General features: G+C 38.9%; 2 protein-coding genes across 2 annotated transcripts in view; one reads left to right on the forward strand and one right to left on the reverse strand.

Annotated features, from left to right (window-relative positions):
• Positions 1 to 1048: 1048 nt before the first annotated feature.
• gatd3 (glutamine amidotransferase class 1 domain containing 3) lies at positions 1049 to 9411 on the forward strand. Its single transcript, XM_088914501.1, has 7 exons — positions 1049 to 1250; positions 3289 to 3341; positions 5150 to 5263; positions 6058 to 6177; positions 6593 to 6685; positions 7778 to 7934; positions 8923 to 9411. Exons 1-7 carry the CDS (start codon positions 1134 to 1136, stop codon positions 9049 to 9051), a joined length of 783 nt encoding a protein of 260 aa, XP_088770627.1. The 5' UTR covers positions 1049 to 1133; the 3' UTR covers positions 9052 to 9411.
• Positions 9412 to 11252: 1841 nt separating this feature from the next.
• stxbp5l (syntaxin binding protein 5L) overlaps positions 11253 to 22234 on the reverse strand; it is a 261129-nt gene continuing 250147 nt past the window's right edge. Inside the window, exons 23-29 of the mRNA XM_088914500.1 lie at positions 21674 to 21772; positions 20430 to 20669; positions 19716 to 20076; positions 18019 to 18184; positions 15329 to 15440; positions 14863 to 15083; positions 11253 to 14200 (exon numbers count right to left, since the gene is read on the reverse strand). Coding sequence (XP_088770626.1) covers positions 14159 to 14200; positions 14863 to 15083; positions 15329 to 15440; positions 18019 to 18184; positions 19716 to 20076; positions 20430 to 20669; positions 21674 to 21772 — 1241 coding nt within the window. The 3' untranslated portion in view covers positions 11253 to 14158. The remainder of the gene's footprint in view (positions 14201 to 14862; positions 15084 to 15328; positions 15441 to 18018; positions 18185 to 19715; positions 20077 to 20429; positions 20670 to 21673; positions 21773 to 22234) is intronic.

Consider the following 22234-nt stretch of genomic DNA (forward strand, 5'->3'; position numbering starts at 1 on the left):
CCCCCACGACTAGGGTTGAAGAACAACAACCCACATTGTGCTACACAGTTGTCCCAGTCGGTGTTAAAGTGATCGAAATGATGTCACAGTTCTTGCCCAGTTTTACCATTTTTGTGTCTAGATCTGCAGCTGATTGTATCATAACCAGTACCTGGAATCATGCAGTGGGAATAGATTGTTCAAAGCGCAAACCGGGAAGAGGTTAAATTTAAAATAAAGTATCCTCGATCACAAGGTGGTGCTGTAGAACTAAAATCGATCTTGACACCGCCTACCGTAAAACCTTTCTGCTCTCTTCAGGTGTGAGAAGGGTCTAAAACAGAAACGTTGTTTCTTTTTTTTTTGTTTCTACTTTTCAGTAGGAAAATAACCTCTACTTTTCAATTTGCAGCTCCCATCTTTACCGTATGTGCTCGAATAGAAGCGCAACTGCAGAAATAGTTGTTTTCGAGACTAGTTACTGATAATACAGTAACTCCTTACACTTATATAGCGCTTTTCTGGACACTCCACATACACTCCACTCCACAGCGCTTTACAGGTAATGGGGACTCCCCTCCACCACCACCAATGTGCAGCCCCACCTGGATGATGTGACGGCAGTCATAATACGCCAGAACACTCATACACTCAACATGGATAAATTTACCATATTGCCCAGTGGACGTCTGGATTATTAGTCACATTCTTTCTTTTTCTCACATAGGTTATGAAACGATTGTAAATCTGGATTGTATTACAACAGTGGATTATATTTTACAGTCATTCTTTTATATTGGTTACTCGAGAAAAACAACATTTGAATAATCCCTAATGTTTTGCAGTTCTAATTATCGTTGTTTTACGGTAGGCAGTTCGCAGGTCAAACTCACTTCATCTTCCAGGTTACAGAAGCAATTTTATTTTTTATCTCAATTTTTGTATTTTAATCTTTCCAGAGATAATAGAGATATGCAAAAAAAACACTATAATCATATAAAATGTTTTTTAAATCAAATAATGCCCGGTCGCATGGGCTGTGCGAGTTGTAGTGTGTGTGCGTGCGTATGGAGTGACGCACTTGTGATCTTGGGAGTCTGCTGCGGGTTGAATTTAGCAGATTACAAATTACATGATTTATAAACAAAAGGACAATGCTTGCTGCGAGGTCCACTGTCTGCAAGTCTTTCCTCTCCTATCTGAAACCCCAGTCAGTATGCGTGGGGCTATTTCACTCCACTACCAATTATAGGAGCCCTAAAGTAGCGGTTGTAAGTATAGAACTTGAGTTGTTGGCAAGATTGTCTTGTGCTGTTTGTTCACGTTATTTTCAGTTTTCCCCCAAAACGTTTTCTAGTCATTTCTATTTTATCACTGTAATAAAATCCTTAAAAAGAAGATTCAACTTTTCGAAAACGTTCGTGCATGGCTCCATTGAACAGTTAAATAAAAATAGTATTAGTCCTTTGAAATTGTTACCATCAGGTGGCCAGTAGTCGCCGGGATTAAATTGATAAAACTATAGCTACAGTCCCCTTTCTTCCTAATGAGAGTACCATAACAATTTGGCTTTTTAAAACAGAGCCAAGTTGCAGACGTTGATAGAAAATAAATAAAATTGAGTGCGAGTTTCACACTTTGGTTAGATAGGGGATTTCTGCAGCTGCAGACGCAATGCGCTTGTTATTAGAGAATCTTGATTTTCAGAACAGGACGAATTATTATTTCAGTCAAAACCATCAGTTCAGATATTTTATGGATTATTTAAATATCTAGATGTTTGTAATTAGACGTTATTGTTTATGGAAGCGCATTGCTGCTATCTAGGAAAAAAAATACATCAGTAACATAACAGTAGTTATCTCGTAACTACTCGGAATTTATCTAGTTATTACAAGATAGTACATGACCTCGTTATTACGAGATAGTAAATATTGCATTATCGAGTACCTTATGTCATCATCACGCTGTAGTGCAATTATCATACAACACCTTCATTACTATGAGCTGACTTTCAGTTTTAAGCAGTGGAATTGATGGCACAGTACACTGTTGTTTTAAGGATAAGCGTGACTGTGTTCATGGTTGTAACAATTGTGTTCACCTTAGATTCAAATTCAAATTCTGCAATATTGGATATTGTCACGGACACTAAACACACTTCCAGTTGAGTTATCCATAGCTACTAGTTGCTGTCATGTAATACGTTGTTCATGCAATCAAATGATCATCTTGTACTTACAAATGGTGCCATATTAAAAAAAAATACTAAAAAAAGAAAAGTTTCACAAATCCAAGCAAGGCTGTGAAAGGTCGGAAGGCCTGCCAAGTGTGGTTTTGCCGAAGCTATAGACTCATGAAGAGCACCCCCATCCCAGTATATCTAATGGTGCTAAATTAAAAAAGAAATCATGAGAAACAAAAGCTTCACAAATCAAAGCATGGCCATGAATGGTCAGTCTTTTGTGTAAAACATTTGGTTTGAACATCATGGATGCTGTTTCCTGCTGCCAGTACTATTGCATATGCAGTTGCAGTTGACCCTTACCATTAAAGAAAACAGAACATAAAGAAAAGGTTTCAGAAATAAAAAACAAACTTGAATCCCAGACCTTACAGGCTGGATAATTGGAGGCTACTTTGAGTTTGTCTCTGTGCTGTCCTGCTTCCTTTGGTCATATGCATGTTGCTCGCATGGACACCTATAGAGCAGTATTTCTCGCATTGTCAACTTATATACACAGCGGTCTCGCAGTGTTCCGGTTGGTGCGTAATTGCGCATCAGTCAGAATACAAAGGTTTATTAAAAGGCTACTAGCTGACTGCTAAGTTTAAGTAAAGGTTGTGAAAAGTTTGCACAAATTGTGGTTTTATAAAATGTGTTTGGTTTGAAAGCTTTATGTGTTTCCTTTGCAAAGGTGTTGGCATCAGAATATTCCTGTGTGGGGGGAAAATAGCATTAAAAAGAGAAAGTGAAGCCTGTAAAAACATTCACAGATCACTTTATGCACAATGCAGGTGTTTTCAGAACTCTAGGAGGTTTCGTGAAAATGCTATTGACGTTCCAAAATGCATATCGAACTTGGAGCTAACTTTACCGCGGTTGATCACTGAACTGACTGAATGTTTCTTTGTGCCAGAAATTATGGTCAGAATTTAAGAGTCTAAATGTCTGAAATGGTAGAGGATAAACAGAGATGGCATAGTTACTGAGATACAGATACAGTCATTGAATAAATCCAGCAAGAAAAATGCCAATTCTGTGCTTCTTCCATATGGAGGTGCTACAAAGATGTCTCTTTCCTCCAGGTCCTATCTGGGTGTGGGGTGTATGATGGGACAGAAATACACGAAGCCTCTGCGTAAGTTTTGTTATATGCACAAAGTAAAAATACAGTATAAGATTTTCATTATTTCAAATGTTTTGACATTGTTAGGCGCCGAAATAGAAACCTACTGTATATAAATTATTGCTCTATTTATTCTAAAAAAAAGATACCTTGCCACTCGACTGAACATTTCATCTCCTTCCAGCTGATTTCCCATTTTGTTGAATTACGAAGGATGTATATACATTTTTAAAAGGAATCTTTTTGTAATCAAAACATGAATGTTAAGGGGTGGCACATTTAGTGTTGCTGTCTCAATGCTCTAAGGCCCTGGGTACAGTTCTGGACCTGAGGTGCTATCAGTGTGGAGTTTGTGTGTTCTCCCCGTGTCTGTGTGGGTTTCCTGCGTGTGCTTCAGTTTCCTTCCCCAGTCCAATGATATACTGGTAGGTTAATTGGCTTCTGGGATAATTGGCTCTGGTGTGTGTGTTTGTGTCTTGTGTTTCTGCCCTGTGACGGACTGGCGACCCATCTAGGGTGTATTCTGACTTGCGCCTGTTCTCTCGTCGGGAGAGGCTCCGGTTCCCCCACAAGCCTGAATGGAGAGAAGCAGTTAGAAGATGGATGAAAGAAGTTAAATTTCAACAAAAACTGCAAAAGATAAAAAACAACTAAAATTTGTTGAGTGCATAAGCATTCACACACCCGAGTCAGTACTGTATTTATAGCTGTGAGTTTTTTCAATAAGATCCTTTTCAGTCACAGATGACTCACCCAGTCCTGATGGTACACTATGTTTGCACTGGACTCAAGCAAGAGTATTCTGGCAGGGAAAATGCCACTATTGAGTTCTGGGTTTATCATGTGTGATTGATAGGGGTGAAAATAGTGTAGTTTTTTTATTGGGACATATTTTATTAGAGTTCTTAAAGTGGACATGTCTGCAGAAATACGAGGTTGAGAATGAACCAAACAGAACCGGTCTGTGACCGGCTCATAGGCTACCGGTCTACAGGATTCAGAGAAATGTTGTGGAAGTGTTGTTCTGTTGCTATATTTTAGCTGTGCAAAACTGCTGCACCAGATTGAGCCTAATAGAAATAATGTGGATTTGCTGTATAAAACACAGTAGCAGCTTATTGGCAGAATAAATCAGAAACATGCGTCTTTTTCTGGTGGAAGACCCATTTTGAAGCACAGCAGAGAAAAAATTGGATTGTCATGATATTTTTGATGAGGATAGAAGAAAATGCTTACGTGTATATTTATTAACAGTTGTAAGGTCAAGAACAAAAAATCAGCTAAAAGGCCAGAACTGAAAGATGTTTTTCTTATGCTTGTATACAGTATATGAGGCCTGTTTGAACCTTACTGAATGTCTGCGTGCTGATTTCAGAAATACAGTTAACATCTAAATTTGAAGATCCTAAAGCGTCTTTAGATTAGTGATTTGCCACACCTTCCTCCTGAGATGTGGGAAAGTTGCTGTCAACAAGTAATTGAATGTGAGAGCAATCCTGGGAAATGCCTCATGCTATAGAAGAGCAGAAAATTGGGAGATTATTATTACTTTCAGAGGAAATGGCAGTGACTCGAGTTCTGAGGGTATTGACAATATAGAATGTCATGCCAACAACAGTGATAAGATTATATGCACACAGTTTCCTTGGTTACACTAAAAGGCATGTTTGAATAATAGCTTATTGAAATCCCCATTAAAGTACAAATTGGAAGCAGACATTTTATTTTTATGTATGCTTTGATTTTGCTGTCTTCTAACAGAATGGTTCTTTAGACTGAACATGGTCCATTTTCCATTTGACACAAACTTCTCTCTTCAGGATTCTGGTTCACCTGAGTAGGAGTGGTGCAGACGTGCAGATGTATGCACCAGACGTGGTGCAGATGCATGTCATTGACCACATCAAGGGCCAGCCTGCAGAGAAAGAGACCAGGTGAGGGGAATCGTGACAAGTATGTGTAATAGCAACTTGCATGTGGAAGTCTGGAAATGGCTATCCAGCCATGTGGTTGAAGCCGACATGCTGGGTCCCTCCAAGAAGTGGCTGTATGACATACAAACTACATACAGGCAGATGCACTTAATGGTTTTCTCTCATTTGTAACCTTTCTTATATTCTTATGAAGCTCTGGCCACAAAGCCATATGCCTCTTTGCCAGCATAACACTCAGAATCACAGCTTTGATTTCAAGAGTGGATGGGATCCATTGTAGATTTTATGAACTCTGAAATTCTCTAGTGATTTCTCCATCTTAAGGCTCATGAAATAATCTTTAATGTTTCATTATTCTAGCTGAGACTGCAATATGGGCCCTATTTTGAAAAGCAGGAAAACTTGACTTAAGATATACAGTATGACATTATATAGTGAGAATGGAAGAGAAAGCAGTGGGGTAAAATGAGTTCACATCAGAGCAGTGAGAGGGGTAGAGGTAGGGACAAACGGAAGTTTTTTTTAAGAATGTTGCTGGTAGTTTTCCATCTTCTCATTTTGTTTCAGATATGTCCGCTGTGTTTGTCGCTTAAGATCAGAGCAGAAGGTTGAATAAGAGATAAAGGAGCTGTGGGCAGGTGCTGCTTTAAGTTAGTAGCTTATAAACCGAAGTCAGGTTGTGACTTACCTGTATGTAATGTACCATGTCGGAGACAGAATACAAGCTCACTCTAATTCACGATGTTATGGCTTCTGTGCTCTCCTGTTTACACCTGTGTATTTTCTCACGGCAGACATGTGCTCTCCGAGTCGGCTCGTATTGCCCGAGGGAATGTTGTGGACCTCGCTAAACTGTCTGCTCAAAATCACGATGCGGTCATCTTCCCAGGAGGTTTTGGCGCCGCTAAAAACCTGTAGGTACACATTCGTTTTGGGATTGTCTTAATGTTGCATGCCTGCAATCCTTTGATCTTAAGCACATCTTTTGAATTAATCCTGTAGCTGAATTTGTATGAGTTGCATTTGATTTCCAATGTTTATACCTTTGAAAGGCATGTTTCACGTTCCATGTCTGCGTGGTATTAGCTATGACATTTCTAAAAAACCCTCGACTCATTGAGCAGGTGTTCCAGTGTTGGTTCATTGAGACTGTTTTTACTTTTAGGGTGGAAAACATTTAAGTTTTGGAATCTTCATTTGTTTTGTCTCCTGCCTATGTACTGTATGTACAGTATATATGCGATACACATATATCGAGTATGATACTCTTGAGAGTTTTAAATACACAGTCCTTGGTAAGAGCACTTGTCTTGCTCATTTGAACTGCAGGTCAACTTTTGCAGTCGATGGGAAGGACTGCAAAGTCAACAAAGACGTGGAGCGAGTCCTGAAAGACTTCCACAGAGCTGGAAAGCCCATTGGGTTAGTGTCTTTTCTTGTAAGCCTGTAATTTCAAGAGTCCAGCTGAAATGTAGGTTGATTGTTTTATAGCTGTCTCATAGCTTTTATACAGTTAATGTCACAGCAGGGATTGGGATATATGCATTCTGCAATGAAGTTGGTTCAATGTGGGAGACAGCAGGTTTGGTAAGTGTTTCTGTCATCTGCTTCATGGATGTACAGTGGAAGAATCATTCTTGCAGCATGATGCTGAATGTGTGGGCAAGTTGCCCTGCTGTTTTTCTAACGCAGTATTTACTTTATATGTCACTGTGGGTAAGTAGTAGGAACTGAAGTCATGTCAGATGGGTTGGCCTCACTGTGTGAATGTGGGTTAGCTGGGAGCAGCAAGTTTCTATACTGTATGTGTCAAGGCTGACAGAGTAAGGAAGAAGCAGATGGAAGTTGATCAAGAGCAGAGGTTGATTTGGGTTGAGTGAGGCACTCGCAGACTGTGGGGTGCTAGGGTTGGCAGTTAGACACAGCTGGTATTTGATAATATTTTCATTCTATAAACCATCTCATTTGGGTAGTAAAACCAGAAATATGATGATGGTTCTGCAAGCAGCTTTTCCCAGAGTTGTCAACGGAAAGGAGCAAGATATTCAATTTCTGCACTGGCAGAAGCAAGATAAAGTATACCACCAAATTGTTGAAAGGTTTTTCTGATTTATTTTCCAAAGTATTGTTGAATACATTCAGGTGGGTAGCTGCATCAGCATGTGTAGGCGGCAAAGGAACAAGTAATAGGTTTATTCCACGCTGAAGAGAGATGAAAGAAAACACAATGTTTCGGCTGTGGAGCCTTCTTTCAGCCTTCTTCCTTACACCCGAAGAAGGCTCCATAGCCAAAACGTATTGTTAAATAATACGTTGAAGATATAATTAGAGCAACTGTCCCAGTTTTGAAGACATAACCTTGTGCACCTGTGAGAGTAGGAGGCTGAGGAGTTTGAGTTTGACATGTCGTGTCCCTGTTGCTCCAAGCTGTGGAGTGTTAGTTTGACATTTGGTTTTCCTGTTGCTGCAGGCTGAGGGTTGTGAGTTTTTTGTGTTGTGTCCCTCTCCCTCCAGACTGTGCTGTATCTCCCCTGTCTTGGCAGCCAAGGTGCTTCCTGGGGTGGAGGTGACTGTGGGGCATGAAGAGGAGGAGGGTGGGAAATGGCCGTACGCTGGCACAGTGCAGGCCATCAGGGCTTTTGGAGGAAATCACTGTGTGAAGGAAGTACACATATCCTTTAATGCTGCAACTATCTTTCTTTCAGAACTGAAGAAGCTTTTTGAGAAGCTATCCACTTGTTGTTGATTTTTGGTGTGAAACTGTAGTAATACTGTGTATTTTCTCTTCTGAAGCACATATTCAAGAATCATCATAATTCGTTTGAGTCAAATTATGGTATAACTCCATGTTGATTAAAGTTCCTGAAGTTCCACTTGTTTGTAGAAGGTAAGTATGGTATTTAGTAATTACTGCTTCTGTTTTCTTTTTTCTAATTGCAGGTTATACAGTATTTATTTGGGTTGTATGAGTCACAACTAAAGCTTTTTTGGATCCTCTTGATTAAAATATTCAAGGTGATGACATAGCTGAAGCATGTGTGCAGCCGTCTCTTACAGCTACACAGGTGGCCATTACCGATAGGGGTTGTGCATTTTTCTTTGACTTCTGCACCTTATGCTTTTTGCAAAAACAATTGGATAAATATCTACACAAATAACTTATTTCCAGGGTTGGAAAAAATCTAGATCAACTGCATCAGCTGGTTCACTGCAAAGTTTTGAAAATTATAGTTTAAATTATAGTCTTTAACAGAAATGCCAACTTAAAAAAAATGTGTGGTTTCAGCTTTGCAGCATCTTTATGTATCTAAATAGTGCTCAAGAAATGAAAGATACATTGTACTACCCAGAAATACCTAAAGAGGACTTAACAGTACCATTGTAAAACTAAAACAGTTTATAGTGAACCTTTACATGTAAGAATACATTTCTCACCAGTCTTAGACTGAATGCTGGCAAGCTGTTGTTTTCAACATGAAACATTCTTAGTTATTTGTATTTAATATATTGAAATTATTTGCTTATCCTAATTGGAGGCTTTTTATATTACCCCCAAGAAATCCCAGATAGTATCCCCAGATTTAAAGCTAAATGGTCATAGAAACAGTTTTGCTCTGTGAGTGCAAGGATCAGGGTTTTCACCTTAACAGCCTAAATACGAAGCTCATGTGGATAAGAAGAACAAGATCGTCACCTCCCCAGCGTTCATGTGCGACACCCAGTTGCACCACATCTTTGATGGCATTGGAGCCATGGTGCAGAGCGTGCTGAAGCTGAGTGGGAAATGACACTATTTACAGCCTGGGTTGGCAGACAGGCGCAGAAAGCTGGCTTTGAGAAATGTCAGAGGTTTATAATGATCCGCAGTATTTTCAGGGTTCTCAGCTTCTGATTTGCTTTCAGGCTGATTTATACTTCTTAGGTTACAAAGGGTAGTTGCGAAGCCATGTCCAGGATTGTAACAAAATTGTAACAAAAGTAAGACAAATCGGAACTGTTTGAATTTGTGATCACAAGATTGATATGAATGATAAGTTTAATGTAATATACGTTTTATTTTTGGGTAATTCCATCCATCCGTCTGGAACTGGCTCACTTGTATGGATTAAATATGTATGTATTTATGACTACACAAATAAAAAAAAGGAAATTTCAAGGTGAAAACATTTCTCTTATTAAAAAAGTGTTCCTTTTTTCCCCTGAGTAATATTCTTATCTTTCACATGTGAAGTTCAGGTAGTGAGAAGGGGGAGGCACATACTGTATAGAACATGAAAAATTTAAAGAGACTGGAAAATTACCTGTTGCTCAGCACAGAAACCTTAAGCTGTGTATTAAATGGCTCACTTTTGTGTTTATAAAATGTACAGTAGGATTAGATAAGGGACATAAGAGTGGTTACAAATGAGAGGATATAGGTTTTTGGTGAATTTAGCTTGTTGAAGTCAGTATCTGCTATATTAAATTCAAGGATCTCTCCCAGCTGTGTCTCGAGAAGAAGCCAAGGTACTAATGTCAACAACTTGGCATGACAGAATGTTCCAGACCCCCACAACCCTTTGGGCAAAAAAAATGCACAATTCTTGTTAATAGTACAGTATAACACTAAACACAAAAGATGTAGATTTTGGCATCTTTCTAATCGATTGTTTGCTGCCTGGAACAACTTTCCTCCTGCTGGGGAAATAAAACCGCATCTTCAAAAATCTTTCAGGCACTTCCAGATTTCTAATGCTGTATTTAAAAATGGCCATGAATGTCAAAAACATGAGTAAACCACTTTTTCTGGTTGTGAACAACCTTTGCTTCTACTATGTTTGCAGCTGGGCTGTTAAATCATAGTTGTAGAGTTTGTATTTACTCTTAGTATATTTTAGAATGACAAATCTTTAGAACATTTTGTTTTTTTTAATGTACTTATATTTGGCTGTATTGCAATTAATATGTGCTAGTACTTCCATGCACGTTTAAGGTTTCCTTTGGGTTTGGTGTGTGTGGTTTCCAGGCCACAAGAGGGCGCTGCGAAAGCAGGCATGAAGCCATCAGAATATTGCATCCTGGTGTGTATTTCTGCTTCTGAGTGTGGTTTTGGTCTATATTGAAGGTGCATAGGATACAGTAGATGGAGTTTCAATATGCAAAAGAAAAAAAATCTCCCATTTACAAATAAATCTTTCTTTTTCCAACCTTTTGCTGTGATGAACAGGACAAAACTTCTGAAACAGGTAAATATACAGCTTATTTTAGTTTAAGGCAAACCATTTGGCCTACTGGCAACTACTGGCCATAGCCCTGATACAATATACTGTATGTGCAGGTCATGAGATGCCACTTTACCATAATACTTCATAGAACTATTGCTGAATTTAGAGTTACAGTATGCAAGTCTTATAAGAAAAGTTGCAGCAGACATGTCAGTCACACTCCTGAAGGATTGCAAAGCCCTGAACTCTTGTTCCACTTGTAACTTCGTCCAATAGTTCCAGTTATTGGATTAATTGTAAAAACTCAACACATTCACCCAGGACGGAACAACTATCTACTGTAGTTTCAATCAAATCTTTTGAAATCACCAAGTTCAAAAAGCCCTGTAAGAAGTATTGAGGCCTCCAGGGCCTGAGCTTGATTTATCTGGAGTAGCCTTTAACTAATGGGGCAGTAAAATGATCTGCTTTTCTCTGGCTTTTGTGGAGTGTTAATTCACAATCCATTTTGATTGATTAGCTTTTTCAAACGTACAATGGAAAATCAGCATCACCATCTACTGGCTAAAGTTGCTCCTTTGGCTGCAAGGATGGGGTTTGCAGTTGGTAACTTAGACAATTATTAAGGTTGTTTTAATGACCAGATCTTAGACCACTGACTGGAGACAACTCAAGGATGGTACAGTAGCTCTTTACAGTCAGGGGTGGGAATGAGTGCAGTGGTTTTAAGTAGCGGGAAAGATGCTGTTATAAAGGAAGCACTGCCAAGACAAATCATGTATGTACATCAATCATTTCCAATGTTTATTTTGAATTCGCCTTTGTTTCTAGCACATAGTTTTGGTTTAACCTCTAATACACTACTAGAATATCAATCAGAACAGAAGGTGGTAGGATCCAATTTAAACAAGACAAACCTTGCTGCCATTTGAAAGTATAGGTAATGGTAAAACAACAGAAAAACTACAGTAATGTCATCCACAGTTTCAATGACATAGATCCAGAATATCATGTACCATCAAGAAACAGGTACGACAGTTATATCTTAGATTTTTTTTCCAGTAAAATATTTTATAAAAACTGAAGACATAACAACAGAACACCCTGTTAACATTATTTCTTTTTCAGTCATTAAAGCTAGTTGCACTGATATGTTTGACACAAATCTCATTTAGAACACTGCAGAGAGTCGTTTTCTTTATTAAAGGACTACAAAGGCATGGCTTGCAAACTATCAAAAATAAAATCTATACATTTTACAAATATTGTGTGATATCACATTAGAAAATAGTCACTTATTCTTACAAAAATGTAAACACTGGCCCAGAATTTCGGTTTGAGAATGAAATTAAAGAAATGACTGTTCTTGCAGATGCTGTACAGTATATCACTCACACTGTTTGGACACAGAAAGCATCTTAACAGCAGCCAGATATACTGCCAAACAAGACAGGTATGACTATTTCATTCCATAAATGTATTTTCTGTAACTCAAAAATCATTGATTGAACCATTGGCAAATGTTACATCTTAGATAAGAGATTTGATTTTTGATAGCTGTTTTTGGCCTTATTCTTAATAAAGTATCCAAAGTAATAGGTAGACCTTGAAAAAAGAAACGCTCTCTAGTTCATCCACATATTCTAAACCATCAAGGCTTTTGATGTTTTTAAACATTAAATAGTTCTAATGTGATCTTTATCCACATTACACCCCATCTGGAGAAAAAGCGCTGACGTTATGCACTAACAGACTTATACAACATATACATTACATTTATAGAATATTCTATATACAACCATATACAGCTTGAAGGTTATCGCTAGAAACTACAGAAAAAAGGCTGCCATCATCACAGAAGAACCCAAAAGCAAATTTATGTTAAACATAATAATGTAAAATAAATTCTAGGACTGAGGAGTAACATCAGTTTTGTACAATGATGTGAACTATAAAATCAAGTAGCATTGTATCTGCCATTTACACGTACTGTATACAGCTAAAATGGTGGATTTCTACTGATCACCTCCACTCATAACATCAGAAATCATTAAGAGAACCACACATTAAAATTGCTTATGTATGGTCTTTAAGTGGTACTGGGGGTTCACATGATGATGAACAATTCACAAAACATCTGGCAAAACAAGTTAATACATTTCTAAGTTTATAATGGAAGGAGTGAATCAATTATGAAAGTAAACATCTCAAGAAAGATAGATACCACCTCTGTGACTTAAAGAGTGAGCACACGACTCACAAGAGACATTTAACAAATGCTTGCCTTTAGAGGTTCTTTCATGTCCAAGGCTTTGGCAGAAAAGGTTTGCTGTGCGCAGTGGCACAGACCATGTCAACTCACTCAGTGTGTACGAAAAAGGCAGCAGAAGCATTTAAAAACTGAAGAAAATGAGAACTGTAAGGTGACACTGCAATTAAAGCTACCACCTATAGATTCCTAAAGGTACTAAACGTATGTTTTAACAACATAAATAATGTGCTGTTCCTACTGTATTTCCTTATTGTTTCCACCTTCTCAGTTATGGCAAAGGGTGAAAGAAGAAATAAGTATCTGACAGCATTTAACTGAACTACGGGAAAACTGACCGATTGAACCACTGAACCCACTGACACTTTGTCCCGCTGACCCTCACCACCTCAGTTTTGTGGACAGACAGATAATGGCAGGATCGAAGTTTATTTTTTTTTCATTATTGTTTGTAGAAGCTGGGTCTCAAAGAATTTCCAAAGTAATTTTAATGGAAAATATCCCCTCCCCCCCAAATAAAAATAAAAGTGATCAAATGGTGAAGCTTTAAAGCAAGTTGATGGTCAGAAACCACAGATTTATGACACACATAAAACATTAACTGTAAGTTTTCTAATTGTACTTAGGCTTGTGGATTTCCTGTTTGTTCCTGCACATTGGGTGTTGTTGAACTGGCTAGAGATAACAAAAATGGTAAAAATAAAACACTATAATTACTGCTGTTTTATTTTGCAAAAATTATTCGTTTTTACAGCTGCACTGCATGTTGGACAAAATCGCAAATGCAAATAAAGAAAGGACCAAAATATCAACAAATAGAACCCACATAATGTTGACTTTTCAAGAAATGCAGGTTTAAGTTTTATCGTTTTTTTAACCATTTCAAAAAATAGAAAGTTCTTTTTAATTAATTGGCTTACTCTATAAAGTAAAACTGAGTAACATGCGTTTTTATTATGGCAGTTTTATGGGTTTTTATTATTTTATTTTTCATGCAAACCGGTTTATTTCTTAACTTATAGTAGCCACATACAGTAGCAATGTGTATACATCACATGTATGTACGTATATGTACATGTACTGTATATACATACACACATACTATTTCAATCAGATTCCCCTGTCCTGTAGAGCAAAAATTAGAGCTGTATTCTATAACATTAATGGATAATAAATCGATGGAAAGATAAAACAGGGGAAGCTGTCTTGGACCAGCCCCAGGTGTGGTTATATGATGTCCAAAACATCAAAGACCTGTCATCTATCTGCTAGACCACCGTTGGCATTTTCCTACAAATGTAACCCTGAAGAATTAATTGCTGGGGAGGCACAAACACACAGCCAGTCTTGTCTCGGATGGGGCAAAGGATCATTTCCCCAGCAGGTCTGCTTCAGTGAAGGTGCAAAGGCTCCCTGGTCAGGTTAAAACTGATACCACTTCTTGTCCTTACATTTCAGCATCAGCTGTGGACAAAAACAGCACAGTTACCTGAAAATCACAGCTTGCAATTCAGACCCTTTCCAAATGCGACAAAAGCCACTGTGTAGCATATGCAGTAGATTACTCCCAATCTAGCAATCTTCGCTCTTCTAATTCTGCTCTCCTTACTGTCCCCCAAGCCCGTCTACATTGTACGGGTGACAGAGCCTTCTCCTGTTATGCCCCCAAGCTCTGGAACTCTCTGCCCAAGGATATCAGAGGGTCACCTTCTCTAAACTCCTTCAAATCCAGACTAAAAACCTTCTTCTTCAGAAAAGCCTTTACTTAACTGTTCCATTCTTCACCCCTCTTCTTTTCTTAGTACCACCATCCAAACACATAGGGTTTTACAAATAAGAAATTAAAAACAACAAAGAAAATAGCCATGCTCTGGGTTAATATGTCTAAATGCAGACAGTTGCATTGCCTATGTGACTCAAGATTTTTACAGATTTATCAGATAATTCAGTATAATCCATCTTCTATAAAATAACTTCAAGTAAGAATTCTGTGCTACGCCAGCCTTAAATTGACTGCTTTTTCAACGATACACTGATACGTTTTTGTGGTTGTATGTTACTATGTTCCTGTTGGCATGCAGAGAAGCAGTGGGTTAAATGACCAGAATCAGTAGCCCCGGCAGTACCTCGTGCGCGTGCTTGGAGAATGATTCAGCGCTGGCCATCATGGCTGCCGTGCGGTCCTCCAGCTCTCCCAGGCGCTGTCCTCTCTCGTCCAGTGCGATTCGAGCCCTGGCCAGGTCTCCCACCACGCCCCCAGCGGCTGCCTTCATTCCTTCCATGCCACCCGGGCCCGGGATGTGCTGGGCCAGGCTCCGGGAGGCTTTTCCTGCAGCTGCCTCTCCGACTGCCCGGGCACAAGCAAACATGCTGATCATGTGCAGGTTTTAACATTCACCAATGCTTCTGTTATTCTGATTTGTGAAATCAAATATTTTTACCGAAACGTCTGGACAATCTGTCACACACTGACAGGCTAGAAGAACAGAGACTTTGTGGTCTTGAAAAGAGATCATGAGGGGAACCAGGAAGCAATTATTTACACAAACCTAACATGAGCAAAAGAAAAAAAGCATGAGCAGCTCAGCTTACACAGCTCTTCCCTGTCGAATGTCTGTCCACTTCCTCCAAAGAAACCTTTCAGGAATCCCCTGTTCTGGGCTTCTGGAGTTTCCACTGGAGTGAATAGCTCCCCCAACATCTCCTGTAGCAGTGAAAAGATGCAGAATCACAATCTCTTTCCTCTGGCCTCCTTAACATTTACTGTTTGTCACCCTTTTTGCCAGAACACCTCACAACATCAAGATTTAAGAAAACAGATCATTACATAGGTTTATTGTACAGAAAGCCCCAATAACAAAATCAATCTTTTCACACTGTTTAGTTAGGTCATCTGTAAAATCAGCAATTTCACACAATTGATCAGTCCTCTTTTTTTTTCTGTTACTAATTATTGCATTCGTAATGCACTCTCAATCCTAAAGTGCCTTGCATATAGGAAGGTATTCATTACTGAAGGCAACTCCTACCTGAGTGAGGCACAGCCTGCACAGAATCAGTTGCCTCACTACATAGTGAATCAGATGGAAAAGTCAGAACTCACCTGTTGTTAAGGTAGACTTTTAGGTGGGTTACATTGTGAAAGCTCAGGGTGTAATGTGGCCAGAGCACTGGGGTTAACACCTCTACACTTTTAAACAATTTATAAGCATCAATGATAAAAAAATGTCATGGACAAGAACTGGGTTGTTAGTAGCTTGGTTTGCTGCCTTCTTGGTTGCAGCTGGGCATCTCAGGTGGTGGGGTGGGATGTCAGATAGAACAGGCAGGTTGTGAGTTGGTGCTGGATGTACTGTAGGTACCCCCTTAACTTGTGAAGAGCATTGCTTGACTGTGTATACACCTTTATTGTATACGTACCTGTATTGTATACTCTTGCCTCACACATGCCAGATGGTGTGATGGACAGTATGGAATGCTATCTTTGTTTTGTTATTTTTCTGTAATATTTGGTGTGTTTTACATTTAAGATTCCTAGGAGTTAGAAACATAAGCTAAATATTGGATTGAGTCTGGAGATGCTGAAATAATCCCTGATTTGCTGGATGTGAGAGTTTATGGGAAGAGGATAGTGTCTTTGTTTTAGATTGAGGTTGAGGATGAGTCTTCATCAGTTTTTAACCCTTATAGATCACAGAGTGTAAACAGCCAGCATACAGGAGTCATTTACCTGCAAAAGATGTCATCTTAGTATTGGAGGCTGTTAAGCACAGGCAGTGAGAAAATTAAGAAGGTGTCTTATTTTCTTAGAACCTACTGACCATGGGCTTTGCTGCTTATGGTATCATTAAGACAGAGTATAAACCCAACAGAGTATAGGCCAAAATCTAAACACTGCCATACAGCTATTTAAATAATGCCTTTCTTCTTGTGAAGGTGTAAATTTAATTTAAGCTGTCAGATGGTGAATTTGAAAGTCTTCAGACCTCAAGCTCACTCTGGCATTGGATGTGATAAGTCCAGCATGTGGAGCTGTGATCTTTACACAGTCAGCAAATGTGGAGAAGAAACACACAGCTGTCCATCTTGGGGAGAAGTAACCCTTCACTTCACAAATGAACAATGTGGTGCACTGTTTTGCCAATTCAACTGCTGACAGCTTATCTGAAACCCAGAACTATACACAAGATTAAGAAAACTTAAGTGTCAACACTGCCAGGTTCTTATTGAGAGGACTTTCTATAAGAGGTGGCCTCCAGGCATAAAAGACTGACAATCTCCATTTAATTTCAATGTTCTCAGTATATCTGTTTTCTTTTTGAGGAAATGCACCTGTAATAGCAAAGCCATAGCACAACTAACAATAACAAACGAGTAAGCTGTACTGTATTTGTATACAGTACATTAACTTTACAGGTTATTTGATACTATTTGAATTGCTTTCTGAGTTTTGGAAAATAGTTAAAGATGGAATAATTCAGCTTGACAAAATTGTGTTCAAATTACAATTGCGGTATATGCTTATATATTGTAAACATTAATATAATCAATAATAATTAATATAAATATTAAAAATGATTAGCTGAGATGTGAGATAATGTATTTTTGGTCTGGTATGTTTGGTTGATTTGTGGCAAATGTATACTGATTTTGTCTGGCCAGGGTTATCCATCCTCTCCAAAAGGTAGACTAAACTTTCAATCAAAGCAACTGCGCCAAATTCTACTTCAGCTCAGTGCTATACGGGAAACTGAAATGATTTTACCAGCAGGTGTCAGTATGGCACCATTTGTTCCAGGATGACCTTCTTGATAGAACAAACTGAAGGACAGTTACAGCAACAACATATTATATATTTATATCGGAGCGAATGTGACAATTCATGTTTATAAATAATCCCAAACCAAGTTTCATGAGATTAAAATTACAGAAGAGCATCCATTCTTAAATGAAACATCTGATATATTAGGACTAGAGTGATATGGCCTCTGATACCAACTAGAAGCCTGCTGGTTGTACTCTTGATCATGGCATTTAACTCAACGTTGTTATAGAACATTTCCAGCTGTATAAAGCATTCTCCAGGTCATCAATGTAAATGTGAAATCGCTCTTAATTAACCTATCTGATAAAAACTGAAGGAATGTGTTTGATCTTTTCCATTCATTCAGTCTTACAAAGTTCATAGATGCTGTTGCCGACTTTGGTGTTGCAGTGTGGTGTCGGACATTTGGAGCAGTAGCATGGTGCTGGAAGTCGTGGTGCTGAAAGCGTGCACTGACCTGTAGGTTGTCACACATCTCCTGGCTGTAGGTGATGCGCTGGATCTCTGTAGGGGAGCTCAGGTAAAGAGCCTGCCCACCGTTGGTGAAGCAGAAAGTTCGTGCAATCCTCATATCTGTCAGAGGCAGGTAGTTGACATCCAGCATAGGCCTGAGGCTTGGCAAGCTGCAATGTGCAATCCCATAAGTCTGTTAGCAGACACCCCAGCTGCCCATGTGCACTCAGTACAGGCTTATTTACAATCTAGGTTTTTCTGTGCAGTGTTGGAGCAACAAATTGTCAGGTGGGGAGTTTGATTAGGGTGGAACACCCATTCAATGGTAATGAAACCCTTAGGTGTAAGCCTGGAGAACACAGATGCCTCCTGTAGAATGAAAAACCTAAAAGCTGATGATTTTCAACATGGATACAGACAAGAAAGGCAAGACCTCATAATTTTCCAACTTATTTTAAAGTTGGAAATTAATATAAACATTCAAATTTAAACTCCGGAGCACAAATATGTGACTTAAAACTGAGTTATGGCAATAGTTACCTGTAAGAGCTTTCTTGGAGTAGTTTATCAAATATTATTGTTGCAAAAGTAAACAAGGATTTAGTGTCTTCAACAGAATTGTGCCCTGTTATGTTATGATACTGTAGGTACTGTATGGACTCATTTATTCAGTCTTGACCAGAGGAATAAGCTATGGCCAACAAAGCAGGATTCAGCACAGTGCAGTATAAGCAGCAGGTGACACCCATGATGTTTCTTCAACTAACTGGACTTTTTTTGCACTAAAGTTACTCTTTATAAATGTACCAAAATGAAGGGTTTTAAGGCCTAAAAAGGGAGCATCAGATAATTATCCTGGGGACACAGGGTCTTCTGCTTTTTGGTTTGACCTAATTATATTAACTATTGCTGTTGATTTGAAAAATGTACTTGCTTCTCGGTAAAGTAACTCTGAAACCTTTCAAAGACTGCAGTGAAGCGCGTTTTATTTGGCCAAATTAAAAAGTCACTGCAGCCTTTTAGGAATGAAATTGCTGCGGCTGATTTTTCCTTGGTCAGGATTGCCAACAATCTATAAATCTATGGACAGTCAGAAAAAAAGTTTGATTTTATCACCGTCCTTAAATCCACGAATTAAAAAAATGTTAACTTTGACGGAGGTAAGAAAGAAATATTTCTTATACTGTTACACTTGTTGTGTGTATAACATAAACACTTTTTGGAGCAGTTTGGATCTGAAATTGAGTGTGAACTGGGGTGCCTTCAATTAGCAGAGCTCTGAACGTGACGCCTGTCTGTAAGAACCTGAGGCATTGCAAGACAGTGGAATTAGTTCTACCATATGTCTACAAAAATGTACTCAAAATGCTTCTTATCCTTATGTCCTTATTCATAAATGGTCCTACAATCCCATTTATAATCATTGGTTGATCTACTGTAAACATTTGCAGTTACAATGTTTCTTTAGCACCATCTGAAAGTGTTCTGTTCTAACAGTTTTCAATCAAGCTTGAACCTCATTACTCCACTCAGTTTTATTTATAATGCTGCTCCTATCAACACTCCAACCACATACAGTAGTTTCCATGAAAGTCGTCGTTTTAAGGCATGGAAGTCAGTATGAAAAACATTTTGCAAACTTGGCAACCCTGCCCCTATTTTAAAAGGCACACAGCTGGAAAGGGGAAACAAGACACGTACCTGAGAGTCATGATATGTCCATTGGCACAGAAGCAAGCCAGGCAGACGCTATTACAGAGCGTAACGACGTCAGCCCTGAGCACAAACGAAGCCTCGGTGATGCTGTGCGCGTAAAGGCAGGTTTGGGAAGGCAGTGAAAAGACTTTGGCCTGTTTTTCGGAACAGATTACTGCATACTGGTAATCTCCTGAGTCCTGAGAAGACGAGGGGGAGAAGTTGACGAGCTTCCGCTTGCGAGGTTTGTCGTGCTCATCAGCACTGTGGGGGTCCCTCCACACCTCGTACGGGGGATGGATCAGATTGCCAGAGCAGTCCAGGCTAGAGAAGGTCAGCACGGAGCCTTTCAGCATCAGAACTGTGCCTGTTCGGGGCAGCGATGAGAAATATTGGGAAGAACATTAACTGAGTCGGGACCTGCCAAACGGTATACTTTGCATAAAAGACAGGTGTGCCTGGACTAAGAGCAAACCTTAGCTTATGTTTAATAGGGATATTAATTTAGACACAGTAGCTCCCTTTCAATTTGTCTTTTCTTATTGATATTAATCTAAAATTCTAATATTATTGCAGGTCGATGCTGTTTTGGGTGGATAAAAAACATTTTTTCATGATTTATACTTAATAATAATAATAATTCACAACTGACATTGACAGTGTTGCACATTTTCCTGCGGCTCACCAACATCAGGAGAAAAGTACATAAGGAACACTTACCACTCGGTGACACCATGACAGGCTCTGTTTGCCGCTGGTCTTCGCCGGCAGGCAAGCTCAAAGAGATGACCAGCACCACCCCTAAGCTCGTGCCGACCCAAAGGCAGGGCGAGAGGGTGCCATCATTCTTCCTACTGTACGACTCGCTGAAGTACAGCGCGGTGATGGCCTCCTTCGTCTCTCTGTCGATGCTGGACACACTGGAACTGCGGGACCGGCTGAAAGAATTTTCCCGGCTTTCTACAGCAAAACAACAGACTTTTTTTTAGAAAAAAACTGAAGATGAATATCTCAGAATTTTTCCACACCTCAATACCACAGTCATATCGACTAGAACAAGCAATATAAAAACAACAGTAGGTGAATAAAAACACATTTTTAAAATAGTTAAAATATAAATACTTAAAAAAAATAAAAATAGAAAAGAAAGTTAATGACTTAAAAATGTAAATTTTAACATTTCTATTAATGCAAATAAAGTAAAAGATACTTTCAAGCAGCAACTTAAGATTCAGAGTCAATCACCACAACCAAAGTGAATTAACAATACTTATTAAATTTTCAGTTAAAAAGAAACACTTATAAGCAGGACTCAATGTGCTGTTTTACAAACAAAGCACAAGCAGACATTTAACAGTTGGATGCAAACTACAGCCTGACATTAGAAATGCATGATACCAAATCACTCCTCCTAAATAATGTTCTGGGCACATACTGTACCGTAGATTAAAATGGAAGGTGTGAAAATGGCCATTACCCTTGTGAAATATTTCAGTCACTTCTTTTGAATATCTCTGAGCATACTGAGTGGCATATTGCTTCTATTTGTGATTCTGAACTGGGTGATATTCGGCCTCCGAGAAATCATTTGAACATCTCATGAATTAGAATGACAAAACCTGTCATTGCATTCGCGTCCTCTTCCAACTCTGCAATACTGACTCTTTAGGTATGAAACTGGTCTTGGGTGACACCAATTCCTCTCATTCATCCAGTTATTACTCCGTTCTAGGATTCAGTACACCATTCAGCACAAAAAACACAGTCTATTAATTCGATTCCCAGAGATTACATAAGAAAGGTTGTGCATTTCATTCTTGCAGACAGAAGGCCTGCTCACTCCAGAAACCCATGCTCCCCAATTGTGTTACTAAAGACAAACACAGTGGTATGGAATCTGTGATTTCTGGACACCACAGAAACACAAATAAAGAAGCATGGTGAACATACAGTGAAGCCCTTACCTCTCTCACTCCACGAGTAACTTGCAGCGTGGTGTTCGTCATGCGAGTAAATACTCACTCCGTGCAATTGCTGAAGCATTGCCCGTCTGGAAGCGTAACCTACTCTCCCCAAAACAAGCATGCATTGCAAAAGGGACAAGTTCAACAACTCAAAGAAGTTGGCAGCTGAGATGTAAAAAGTAAGCAGTTGCTAAACAGCAGGTGAGCCAAGTCTAATATTTCCAAGTGTCTCGGTGGAAGCAGTGAGATCAAAGTTATTTTAACTACTGAATTTGACGTTAGTTTGATTTTTAGTATAAGTGGTTTTGGTTATTTTGAGGGTAAAGTTTTAATGAATAGGTTAAGTGAGCAAAGAAAATCAAAGTCCGAGTGCTTATTCAGCTACCCATTGACATAGAAACCATTTTAAATGCGAGTCATTCTGGACTTCTTATTTCAACTGCTTGAACCTTGCTCGGATTTCTTTTACTCTATCATAATACTTGTTCCACATTTTCATGAAATACAGTCAAAGTACAAAGAAAATTAAAATAACAACATGCCTAGAATGATATATATGTG

This window comes from Atractosteus spatula, chromosome 4 (assembly GCF_055471065.1).
Source record: "Atractosteus spatula isolate fAtrSpa1 chromosome 4, fAtrSpa1.hap1, whole genome shotgun sequence".
Classification (NCBI taxonomy): domain Eukaryota; kingdom Metazoa; phylum Chordata; class Actinopteri; order Semionotiformes; family Lepisosteidae; genus Atractosteus; species Atractosteus spatula.

Coding starts and splice junctions, on each gene's coding strand:
- gatd3 (XM_088914501.1), top strand. CDS start 1,134: ATGCTTGCTGCGAGGTCCACTGTCTGCAAGTCTTTCCTCTCCTATCTG. Junction 3,342..5,149: donor GAAATACACGAAGCCTCTGC/GTAAGTTTTGTT, acceptor TTCTCTCTTCAG/GATTCTGGTTCACCTGAGTA. Junction 5,264..6,057: donor CCTGCAGAGAAAGAGACCAG/GTGAGGGGAATC, acceptor TTCTCACGGCAG/ACATGTGCTCTCCGAGTCGG.